This window comes from Gekko japonicus, unplaced genomic scaffold (assembly GCF_001447785.1).
Source record: "Gekko japonicus isolate JY-2015 unplaced genomic scaffold, Gekko_japonicus_V1.1 scaffold2218, whole genome shotgun sequence".
NCBI classification, from domain to species: Eukaryota; Metazoa; Chordata; class Lepidosauria; order Squamata; family Gekkonidae; genus Gekko; species Gekko japonicus.
Genome location: NW_015169851.1, coordinates 62,665 through 75,490, shown reverse-complemented (window position 1 = coordinate 75,490; position 12,826 = coordinate 62,665). Strand labels below are relative to the sequence as shown.

The window sequence follows — 12,826 nt, the reverse complement described above, 5'->3', positions numbered from 1 at the left end:
TGAACATGCAGCTGGCCCTCAAAGCAGACTGTTACAAACAAGGAGGAACGAAAAACCGAGCTGTAGTTTGAAGTTCAGTAGATGCCAGAATCAGGAACCCCAGTGCCTCATCTCTCTCGTGGCGCCTGTCACACTCTGGTGACCTGTGGATCTCCCCCTCCTTCCCTTTACCCATAAGAACATAAGAGATGCCAATGTTGGATCAGGCCAAAGGCCCATCCAGTCCAACACTCTGTATCACACAGTGGCCAGAAATACCAGTGCCATCAGGAGGTCCACCAGTGGGGCCAGGACATTAGAAGCCCTCCCACTATTGACCCCCCCCAAGCACCAAGATGACAGAGCATCACTTGCCCCAGAGTCCCTATCTATACCTTGTGGCTAATAGCCACTGATGGACCTCTGCTCCATATGCTTATCTAATTCCCTTTTGAAGCCGTCCATGCTTGTAGCCGCCACCACTTCCTGTGGCAGTGTTAATCACTCTTTGGGTGAAGAAGTACTTCCTTTTATCCGTTCTAACCCGACCGCTCAGCAATTTCATGGAGTGCCCACGAGTTCTTGTATTGTGAGAAAGGGAGATTGCTGAATACCCAATTGCTGAAGAGAAAGCTGGGAAGAGTGGCTTTGCACTTGCCTCCATCAAAGGCCAGGTTCTGCAAGTGTGAAGTTATCTGCTTCCTCTTAACCCTTCTCTGCTGCACCAGTAGAGGCCCTACTGACCCCTTCTCTCAGTGGCGCACCAGATACGCCGGTGTTGCTGTTGATTCTGTCGATCCCCCCGGGCATCGTTGGAAGGAAGAGAACTGGAGCAGGTCACCCTGTGGTGCTCCTCACCCCACTTCTGTTGTTTTCCCATAATCACTCCCACTGGCAACAAGCCCCTCGAAAATCATGGCTGAGATAAAGGTCTGAGTTTGAGCCTGTGAGAGGGGGCCTCCGATCCCCCTGGGACTCTCTGCCAGGCCTTCAGTAAGCCTTTTGTCTCTCTGCATTACGGGGAAGGCAACCGACTGGATTGCTGCAGGGTGGTTGTGAGGAAGAACAGAAGCATAAAATGCAACCTGCCCTGAGCCTTTGGTTACACCTGCATGGCAACACAGGCAAAAAGGGTTCCAGCCCCTTGCCAAGGTCACTCCTGCCCCCAGGCTCATGTTGTGCAGAAAACATAGGATCTCAGACCCTGCATAATGCAAGCATGAGTGGTGGTGGTGGGGATATTCTGGAGCTAGCAGAAAGAGGTGTGTTTAGCTGTACCTTTACCTGCTGCTTTCCCCCAGCAGCCACCACCTCCCCCCCAAAAAAAACCCCTGGGAAATGTCTGATCAAGAGGAAAACTGCCTGCAGGGAGAGTTGGGCAAAGTTGGGGGGTGGGAAGAAATGCGTGGGGAAACTGCTAAAAACATTTTCCTTCCTGCCTGTGAAGCTCTTTCTTCCCCATCCGTTATTTGGCAAATGTGAGTCCAGGGCTTCCTGTTTTGTTGGCGTAGCGTGTAGTAAGTCCGCCCATAAGGTGGGTTATGGGTATGAAAAAGTCCTTTCTCTGTGCCGTCTCCTGACCTCTGCTGCTGATTTCCCAGGTTTATGTTCTGAAGAGGCCGTTTGTAGACGAATTCTTGAGGCGGATGGGGGAGCTGTTTGAGTGCGTGTTGTTCACGGCCAGTCTGGCTAAGGTGAGCGGAATGAGGAGGGCCTTGTTTGAGTTTGGGGGGCTGTCTTAGTGCTTCAAGGCAAACTAAGGCTCAGGTGTGAACCCTCACATTGTTAAGGTGGACGTTGTATATTTTTAGGCCCAAAATGAGTTTGGGGTCTTGCTAATTTCCCCCCCCAAGAGCTGTGTGTACTTTTTAAAAAATGCACATTCTACACCAAGGAATGGTAAATCCCGTTAACCCGAATAAACGATTCAAATTTGGCACGTTTGCGTATGTTTGCTTATCTTTTTCCACTGTCTATTTGGTGCTTCTGTCCACGGTGAGAGGCAGGAACCCCTGCAGACCTCTGAAATCCTCAACAGCTGACCACTACAAGCCCTGCTGAGCCCTTCTCTGGCTTCTGGAATGGTGTTGGACATCGTTAATGTGTTTAAACTTTATCTCCAAAGCCTTGAGGGCTAGATACATTAAAAAAAAAAATCTGGATTCTGCACTTGTATGATCTGCACTTACTAGTGGGTTCCATTCACTGGGGATTATTCACCTGCCCTTTGTTTGGGATTTTTGCTCCTGTGCTGAACACCAGTGTGATCTGCTCCATTCTCACCCTCTCTGACCAGTATGCTGATCCGGTAACTGACCTGCTGGACAAGTGTGGAGTCTTCCGAACCCGTCTCTTCCGGGAGTCGTGTGTGTTTCACCAGGGCTGTTACGTTAAGGATCTCAGCCGGCTGGGTCGTGACCTACGCAAGACTCTAATCCTGGACAACTCCCCTGCCTCCTATATCTTCCATCCGGAGAACGCTGTGAGTATTCCTGGGGTCTCCTAGTATCAGTGGTCTTTAACCTATGGATCAGGTGCATTGTGTGAGCCCCTGGTCTTGCTGTTTTTTGGAAGGCCCTGCTGCCAAGGTGCATGTTTCGAGAGCACGGGCCCCATGCCTCCTTCCTCTCCTTGCATGCAACAAAACAGCAAGGCAAAGTCAAGAAGTTGTGGAGAGTGTTCCTCTGTGGCACTGACCCTGGACTTGTTCTTCCCTATGGCACACCTCCTGGTGCTTGGCTTACGTCGCCAGTCACTGGCTCTTCTGGTCAGCTGCCCACCATCCTGGCCTGGCTTTGAGGCTGGTGAGGTCACAGTTCTGGTTCCTCCTCTTCCAGTCACATGACTCTGATGTCATGTGATTGTGATGTCCCGTGTTTGTAACTCAGTGGGCCTGGAAAGCTCCAAAACCTCTGCAATAAAGGGTTGTTGGGGTGGGCCTGGAGATGCACACAACAGCAGCTAAGGCTGCCTGTTGATTTAGCCTTGAACTTGAATACTTTTGATGTTAAAAAGTCCGTTATTTGCAGGATATGAATTCCACCCCTCTCCCACTTTTATAGCTGTTTCAGACAAATGCCCAGTTGCTACTATATTTACCCCAAAAGAAGACTACCTAGATATGAGTCGAGGAGCAGCTTAGAGACCAGCAAACTAGGGCTTATTCCACAAATGCATAGAAATCCTGCTAGGGCTTATTTTGGGGGTAGGGCTTATTTTGGGGGAAACAGGGTATATCTACCCCAAAAGAAGATATGAGTCGAGGAGCAGCTTAGAGACTTGAGCTTTCAAGAGTCAGAGCTCCCCTCGTCAGATGGCTGACGGATCTGACAAAGGCAGCTTTGACTCTCAACAGCCTATTCCCTGGCCCTGACCTGGGTAGCCCCAGGCAAGCCTGCTCTCTCGCCAGATCTCAGAAGCTAAGCAGGGCTGACCCTGGCAAGTACTTGGATGGGAGACTGCCAAAGAATATCAGGGCCGGGAAGCCAGAGGCAGGCTATCAAGCCACTTCTCTGAACATCCTCCAATCCCCAGTAGGAGTCCCCACAGGTCACTACGACTTCCAGGCACGGGCACACAAACGCACAAATGCAAAAAACCCCCCAACTATCGACCTATACCCTGAACATTTTGTTGGTCTCTAAGGTGCTAGCTCTTCTACCACAGACCAACACAACTACCAGCAGCTAATTTCTTTTCTGTCAAGAAAAAGTGGGCTGTTTTAAAGATTATGTAGAGAATAGTTGGGATGTTAGAAATAATTTACTATGCTTTGACAGTTATTAAGAACAGAATCTTAACTAAAAATAGATAGAATTTTATATAAGAAGTTGCCTAGAAAGTAGATAAGAAGTGGAATAAGTTGAAAATGAACAAGGGATGAAATATGAAGTTATTTTCCCCCTTTTATTTTGTTGGTCTCTAAGGTGCTAGCTCTTCTACCACAGACCAACACAACTACCAGCAGCTAATTCCTTTTCTTGTCAAGAAAAAGCGGGCTGTCTTGTAACTTTGGCTCACACACGAGTATGTACAGTGGTTTTTTGTTGCTGTTTTTAACCTTTTTTGTATATAGCATTTAAGGGGGATCATCTTACATTTGCATACAGTGTACAAATATGTCCAATAATAAACTTGTGTGTGACATTTCTAAGGGTGGGGTTCATCTTCCTGTTGGGGTCCACACAGTATCTGCTTGCTGTCTGCCTGACAGGGCCCCTCAGGTGCTGCTGGCTGACCCCCTCCTCTCCCTCCAACTCCCTTCCAGGTGCCGGTGCAGTCCTGGTTCGACGACATGGCGGACACAGAGCTGCTGAACCTCATCCCAATTTTTGAGGAGCTGAGCGCTGCAGAGGACGTGTATACCAGTCTTGGCCAGCTGAGGGCGCCCTAAGGCCCTCCCAGCCCTATAACCCACAGGGGAACTTTTATTTTCACTCAGTGCCTTCAGTAGTGGCCTGGAGGGTTGGGGGGGAAACCATGGTGGTGTTTCTCCCCTTGACCCCACCGAAAGGCGGATGCAAGGACTTTGGAGGCAATAACCTGCCTGGCCACCCAACGGGGCAGGGCTGGTGCGTTTTGCAACCCAGGGTATTGCTTAGACCGGTGAACCTCTGGCCTCTTCCATTCAACAGCACGGACATACAGGACAGACACCCCATCCCCCGCTGGCTCTCGTATCTATGCACTGTGAGGAGACAGGGAGCGGTTGAGAGGCTGTGCCATTCCCCCCCTGCGCTACGATTCTTTCCCTCACCCTTTCATTGGCTGCAGGATTTTTAGTTAGCGTGTGGCTCATCTCTCTCCCCCCCCCCCAGCAAGGCCAAACAGTTTGGCTGAAGATTTTGAAAGCTCTCTGCGTCCTGCTTCCCTCGAGAGCATGGCCTAAACCCAGGCCTTGAGATGCAGCCGTGCGAGGCCTAGCGTTTCTACCTTTTCCTCACCTCATGGTCAAGGCAAGGCACCTATCCAAGCTCTCCAGTGCTTCTGCCCCAGCCAGGTGACCTCGTGTGGTATCCTTTCCTTCAAGCGGCAATCTCTTGAAGGAATAGGAGGGGGGAGGGGCTTTCCTTGTTTTCGATGCCTGCCTACAGGCGAGGAAGCTTCTTCCAGCTCCAGCCATTTTTGTGAGGTCTCCGGTTTCACCTCCCTTCAGAATAGCCGAGCTCACCCTTTCAGGGCCCTGGGCCCTTAGTTATGCCATGGACATTGGGGAAACCCAGTGAGTTTCAATACATTACCGTGTACTTCAGCTATGCCTCCCGGTTGAAGAGCAGTGTCCTCGTCCATCCCCCTGAAGCACTTCCTACATCAAAACAGTGTTGCAGCATGAAGTCACAGTATCAGTCTGGGCTGCTGACTTACCGGCTAGCACCCCACTCCCCCAGCTACACTCCATCTTAGTTTCAGAGTTGCATTACAGGTATTCCCAGGTTCCTGCCCTAGCATTACTTCTTGGGGAGGCCAAGCAATAGCTCTGCCTTAAAAACTGCTCCTGATTTGCAAGCCACCTCACTGTCATGGGACTGTCGCAGTGCTGTCAGTTCTTCCATTCTTGTTTGGTGCGGGCGCTGGCCCACGACACAGGACGGGACTTTTGCCCACCGCCAGATGAGACTTTTGCCCACCGCCGGCTTCCCTGCCGCTCGCTTACCTCCTCCGATGGGGCCCGGGCACACTGGACGTGGCAACCTGCTTCCCTCTCAGGACTCCTTCCAGGCTCCATCGCCGTCACTTGAAAGCCCAGCCCTTCGGGTGGCCTCAGGGAATAATGGACTCGTGTCTTAGAAGAAGCGGCGTGTGTGTGTGTGTGTCGTTTCTGGCGTGCACGCAGTCCGGTCCACACCGATCGCCTTGAGTCTCTGGGGGAGCCAGAGGAGATGTTGCGCCTCACTTGGTGTTTCTGTGCCCTGAAGCTGCTGACAGCGAGTGAACGTGCCTCATAATCTTTTGGGGAGTTGGGGTCAGGCCTTATTTGAGGACTAGGCCCCAGAGACCTGGCTGGGCCGGCCTGCGTGCATCTTTCATCTTCTGCTGCATTTTCTTGGGAGACCAAATGCAGACCGGGGCGGGGGGTGGTGGTGGTTAGTTGTGATTGTTGTTCATGTTTCTATGCCAGAGGGGGCTTTCCTCAGCCACCTTTTCTTCTCCTTCCCACCTGTGCTGGAGTATGGTACGGTCTGCCTTTCCTGGTCTCACCCTGCTGTGTTGTGAGCAAACGCTTTCAAAGTGCCATGTTGGGGGGGGGGGATAACGGGACAATGAAATACGACACTAAGCCAGCTTGCTGTTCTTTCCCCCTTTCCCTCCCGTAAGCAATACGCTGCAAGTGACTCCGTGTTTAGCATTTGGGGCTGGGGAGGGAGTCAGACACGGCACTTCAGGGCTGCTCCCTCCCCACCCACCCTCTATCTTCTCTGGTGCTGCTGCCGACTCACTGGCTCGGCTCCCGTGGGGAGGGGAGCTGTTGATCACCTGGATACGGGATGCTCTAGAGGACCAAACATTTAAGATTTGTTATCGGTCAGGTGAGCGGAGTAGCTCCTAGCCTGGCCAAAGTGCTGCTTGAAGTTTCATCGTAGTTTTAAGTGTTCTGATTGGCTACTAGTCGACTTCTGACTCTTGGGTGTGCCCGTGCAACATGTGTGTGTGTGGGGGGCTAGGCCTCAACCGATGTATGAGAGGAATCTGCTGCCACCACCTGCTTCCTCCACGACCCCACACCTGACCCTCTCTTTGCCTCAGTTGCTGGGGTAGGGGCGGGTGTCTCCAACTCTGCCAAGCAGGGGGGGGGGAGTTTCTTTTTCTAGTTCAATAAGCTGCTGTTTCTCTCCAAGGCAGAAACAGACCTTTGAACTGTTGCAAGGTTAATGAGTGCAGGGAAGAACAAAAGCCTGTTGTGTCTCCTTCCTGGTTGGGCCCGTGGTCACAACTGAGGCGTTGCCTTCTGTCAGCTGAAGAGAAATTGCCTCTTTTCTGCCCCTCCTGTCTGCTGGCAGCGGTATGGACCTCTTGGCCAATGTAAAACTGGCTGAGAGGTCCTTCACCGGGCTAAGCGTCAAGGCTTCCATCTGAGGGGAAAGGTTACATGAGCACATGACACACTCCCAACGGTGTTGTTCACTCCTAGATAGCCAGAAAATGTCGTACCCTTGGCAGGCCCACCCCAGCATCAAATATTGGGCTAATGTTAGACTGAGGTAACCAGGGTGTCCCCTCTCCCCTTCTCAAAATAACATGGTGAATCCATGCCACTAATGTGTGGCGGGATCTTCATGAAACATTTTTTTAAAAAAAAAATCTGAAGGAGTTCAACGCAAGATTAACTTGGATACCGCCACTGTTTTGTATAAACTTGTTCTGTCAAAAATATGGCGGGGAAGAGTTCGTCAGGTGGTGGATCTCTTCAGATGATCCCACTGGGGGAGGGGGAGACTTGGTTGGGTGAATTCACTCTTAAGAGGCCACTTGTCTCCTTATCCTAACACATATCCACACACACACACACATATTCTGACGGTCAGGCTGACAAAGCCCTTGTTTAATAGCCATAAATGATGAACCTGGGTCCAATTGCCAATGTTGGGATTGTGCCTTGATCAAACCCAGCTGGTGGGGTTTAGGGTAAAACAGCCAGCCGAGAGGCGACCCTAGCACTTATCAAGGGAGGTGCCTTTTGTAGGGGGGTACCTGACTCACCCTCCACCAAAGCTACCCCGTTTGCTGTCTGTTCCTCTTGCTTCCTGGTAAGGTTTGGTGCCCCGTTTTATACTGAGAGTTGTGGCTGGTGGTGTTTTTAGTAACCAAGCCCTGGGCTTCCTCTTCTCTCCCCATCTCACAGAAGCGTAAAGACATCGGTTGCCTTTGTGACATGTTCTCACTTGCTGGGGTTTTTTGTTGTTGTTGTTTTTTTTAAAAAAAACTATTTTAATTGAAAAAAAACCCCTCAAAACTTGAAGCCGGTGCTGCCGCCGTTTCGATCTTTTTCTATTTTTGGAATCTTTGTATTAACTGCAATTTAAAAAATAAAATAAAAAAGAGTAAATGTACGTCCAGTTGTTTTCCTTAAACCTTGGAGAAAGTCAGGGTCTGTTTTGTGTGGCTGGAGGCAACACGCAACGGCTTTAGCTACGGAGTGAGTAACCTGTGAACCACTTTAATTTTGCCTCACTGCCAATGGGTAAATAAATACTCTCCTCAAATCCTGTGTGCAAGACTGGGTCATACGGGATCACCATGACTTCAGGTGAAGACTTTTGTGAGAGAGGAATCTGCTGCTGCGAATCTAACACCGCAAAAGGAACGATGCTCAGGGTTGCCTCCCGCAAACGTGTCTCAGGACTCCGTTCACACTTTCAGCTGCCTGTTACCAAGCAATGAAAAATCAAGGCGTACTTGCATGTGAGAATCAGCTATGAGTGGGGTGCCCGGTATGGGTGCTATGGGGGCATTTGCTGGGGATGGGAGGGAACTCAGTGGATATGGGATACTACAGGGTTTGCCTTCTGAAGAAGCCATTTCTGTAGTCTGGAGATGAGTTGCTATTCTGTGGGATCTCCAGGCCCCACTTGAAGACTGGTAACCCTAGCTCTAATGATAGCATCTGGAGAAAATTATTTGTACCTAAATTTCATTTCATTAATTTCATAGGACCTGAGCCCATGATAAAAGTGCCTAGGTTCTGTTGATTTCAATAAGAATTAGAACACACAACTTCTGGATGCAGAGACATATGCTGCTGTTGAGGTGGGTGGGAACCATGATTACTTCAGAATGAGGAAAGAGGGATGCCAAGATCAGTGGTGTTTGATCTTTGACAGTTCATACATGCAAGCTGCGTGGTAACACTGTGGCTTTGTTCCTGAAACCAGAATGCTAATTGAAAAAGCTCTAGAAGGGGTATTGGGAACACTGGTTCTGATAGGGATGTGTCCACAGTATCGCTGTTTCTGATGGATGAATAACACGTGAAGGGGCAGCTGCCAACTGATTGACTCTGTTATGCTCTCACACTAGTGCATCTCTGGGCCGGCTGTCTTCCACATCGAGGCTTCCTCTTGAGAGTTGCTACCACCTTCTCTGTCAGCACCTTATTTCCTACTGAGTCCCTGTTCCTCAGCTATGTAGGACTTTTAAGTATCTTCAACACAGTTGGAAGGTGGCCATCCTACCTGTAGCAGTGTGGTCCTCCATTGCTTCTGGCCCAGCTGTATTTTCTCCCACTTGGGCCTATTGTGCAGGAGAGCCAGTGTCCACTTTCCTCATCCACATTTTATTAAGAAATTACACCCTGAACAAAGAGTGTGATAGTGAAACAGCATGACAGGAAGTATTACTGTACAGCATTCATTAAATTATAAGCATGTATGCTCCTGAAAATATAGCAGCTGCATGCAGTGGTGGTGTGTCATGTAGACTCCCTGGCAACGAACAAGACGGCAGAGCCGGCTGGTAAGTCACTGTTAAGGATATGAAACTTCTGGACATGATGATCAGTCAGCATTCAACATGGTCTGGGACATGTGATTACAGCCCTACAGGGGTTGTAAGTTGCTGAACAGGACCTTGAAGATATAAAACTGATTGTATACACAAATGAATGAGAACACTAATTGCATATATCATCTCTGAAGAAGACAGTCAAAACAAAGTTCGTATCCGGAATCTTCGTGGAACCTGAACCTTATTGCATTTTTTGCACTGTACTCGGTAGTGAGGCTTATTGTATTATTGTAAGCAATACGACAAAGTAAATACATTACATCATTATTTCTATAGCATCTGCTGTTCACAATTTTTGCTGCGATTGTATAATGTATTTAAAAGACAGCAGATGAGCAGCAGTTTTTGAGGGAGCCGTGCTGGTGGGGTGAGTGAGGCAAATGCTGGCTCCAGGATTTCAGCGGGCCTCAGCCAAGCTTGGGGTGCCAGCTCTGGGTTGGGAAATTTCTCGAGATTTGGGGGTGGAGCCTGGGGTGGGTGGGGTTTGGGGAGGGATCTCAGTAGAATTCCATGGAGTCCATCCTTCAAAGCAGCCATTTTCTCTGGGGGAACCCATCTTGGTCATGTGGAGATCAACTGTAGTAGTGGGAGATCTCCAGGTGCCACCTGGAGGTTGGCAGCCATAGCCAAGGCACCCTTCAGGGGTCCCCTGAACAAGCATGACAAGAGGCATGCTAATTGAACTTCTACAGTGTGAAGGGAGAATGAGGTAGCAGGCCTTATGTCCTCATTGAGGCTGCGGTCAAAGTAGGGTTGCCAAGTCCATCTTCCACCTCCAGCGGGGGACTTTGGGGGCGTTCCTGGAGGGGGCGGGGCATCCCCGCGCGCCGGATCTCCAGAAACGGCAGTTCCTTGCTCTTAAAGGAGCCGGCGTTTCCCTTTTAAATGCAGGAGCTGGTGTTTCCCCTTTAAGAGCAGCCGTGTTTCCCTTTTAAGAGCATGCAAGCCTGATCTCAAGCAGAGATTGGGTTTGGGAGGAAACACGGGTTCCACACACTTAAAGGGAGAGAGGGGGCTGGCTGTGAGTGTTGGGGATGGGGCTTCCCCTGCCGGCCATCTGGCCGGCGGCTGGTAGAACCCACCCAAAAAACGAGGGACCCCTGGCAAACCAGGGGGGTTGGCAACCCTAGGTCAAAGCTGGTCTTTGGTGTCACTCTGCGGACCAGGCCCAACACACATCTGAAAGCCACAAGGCCGGGCTTGATGGATAACGGATCTATGGAACCTTGTGCCATGTTACCAAAAGCATACCAAAATAAAACAAGTCCAGTGCAGTGTTCCCTCTTAGCTAAGTTACTAAGCTAACACATTTTTGCCTTAGCCCAGGAAGGATGGCTCCAGGGCAAACTAATTTATGCAGCAGTAAAATCGCTCGCTCACAACTTTAATGCCAGTACCTCCCAAAGTAGAATTTTTGCTCACAAGACTCCACAACTTAGAGGGAACATTGGACTCCAGTGGTACCTGTAACAACATTTATTAGTTTATTTATTTGTTTCTTTATTCCAGTGATATCCCACCTTTCATCCCAACAGGGACCCAAAGCAGCTTACCTCGTTCTCTTTGCCTTGATTTTATCCTCACAACAACCCTTTGAGGAAGGCTGCTCTGAGACTGGGTGACTGGCCCCAGATCACCCAGCAAGTTTCCATGGCAGAGTGTAAAATCACACCTGGGTCTCCCAGCTCCTAGTCTGACACACTCTGAACTCTTTGCACTAGATGTCTACACTACGTTTACTCTGTAAGGTGCTGCTGGACTTCTGTTTTGCTGCAGCCTTTCTCTTCATGTAACTGTGCCAATACATTACAGATAGAAGCTGAGGCGTCTTGGAACGCAGCCATTGCCTCGATCTAACGTTTTTGTCTCTGGGTTCCGAGCAAACCACTCTAATGTGGTTACATTCCCATCTCCTCCTGCCCCCCCCCTACCCCCTGTGGCACTGAATTATTGATGGAGTGCTGCACTTTAGAAAAATTGATGGGAAATGGGTGTGGTGGTGGTGGACAGTGAGAGAAGGCAGCCTTGGCAGTCTCTCTGTGGCGTTTCACATTTCAGGGCTCCCCCCGCCCCCCAAGAAACAAATAGATGCTTTCCCTAAACTAATCCAAGCTATCAGGCCAGGCTGGCACTGATTGGCCCAGGCAGCAGATATGTAGACAAGATGCAAAGGCAGGCAAATCATAAAACGGAGAGGGTCTGGATGCAAGAAGTTCTGGGCTGACGTGTGCCTTCGAACTGGGGGGTGGGGGGGAGGTCTGTTTGCCTTTTTACGGGACAGATTGTGTTCCTCCACCCGGAGCTAGTGGGCAGGAAGCAGCAGCAAATCCAGGTAAGTGTGTCCTTCACAGGATGGGAAATGAGAAGTGGATTGGGTATAGAAAGGGTATGTGGGGGACCTATCGAGACAACTCTGTTGAATGCAAGGATGGATGAGAAATAAGGTTGCCGGGGGATGGGGGCATAAGGTTGCCAGATCCAGGTTGGGAAACTCCTGGAGAGTTGGGGGTGGAGCCCAGGGAGGACAGGGACCTCAGTGGGGCACAATACCACAGAGTCCACCCTCCAAAGCAGCCATTTTCTCCAGGGGAACTGATCTCTGTAGTCTGGAGATGAGCTGTAGTTCCAAGGGATCCCCAGGTCCGACCTGGAGGCTGGCATCCCTAATTGAGCAATGACCAGTTGGAGCATTCTGTGTTCTAGAATAACCCAAATTTCTTCAATCAGAAAGGGAAACAGAGGGGAAGGTCTCTTTAACATTCCACTATTTATTTTCCAAAATGAGTTTGCCAGGGCTCAGTTTTGCTTGGAATGGGAATCGTAAGGTACCTAATTTGTACTCCACCTTTCAGTTTGGTGTAGGGGTTAAGTGCGCGGACTCTAATCTGGGAGAACCAGGTTTGATTCCCCACTTCTCCACTTGCACCTGGCTGGATGACCTTGGGCAAGCCGTAGTTCTGATAAAGAGCTGTTCTTGAAAAAGAGCAGTTTCTGTCAAGAGCTCTCGCAGCCCCACCTACCTCACAGGGTGTCTATTGTGGGGAGGGGAAGGGAAAGGAGTTTGTAAACCACTCTGAGACACCTCCGGGTAGTGAAGGGTGGGGTATAAATCCAATCTCTTCTTCTCTTCTTCTTCTTCTTCATCCTTGGCACGCAAAATTGCATACATGTGGCACGGTCGCATTGTATCTTAACAACAATCCTGCAGGGTGGGTTAGGCTTAGATAAGAGTGGCACAACAAAAACAACCTGCAGCTTGTTTACCTAGCTGAACTGTAATTTTATCTTTCAGGATGGGTTTCCTAGAGATGTATATGGGTGGGGTGGGGCTACCCAGTGGCAAGCA

General features: G+C 49.9%; 1 protein-coding gene across 1 annotated transcript in view; it reads left to right on the top strand.

Moving 5' to 3' along the window:
- Nucleotides 1–8,007, top strand: part of CTDSP2 (CTD small phosphatase 2) — a 63,523-nt gene extending 55,516 nt beyond the window's left edge. The window contains exons 5-7 of the mRNA XM_015417353.1: nt 1,581–1,673; nt 2,276–2,461; nt 4,247–8,007. Coding sequence (XP_015272839.1) covers nt 1,581–1,673; nt 2,276–2,461; nt 4,247–4,372 — 405 coding nt within the window. The 3' untranslated portion in view covers nt 4,373–8,007. The remainder of the gene's footprint in view (nt 1–1,580; nt 1,674–2,275; nt 2,462–4,246) is intronic.
- The last annotated feature ends 4,819 nt before the right edge of the window (nt 8,008–12,826 follow it).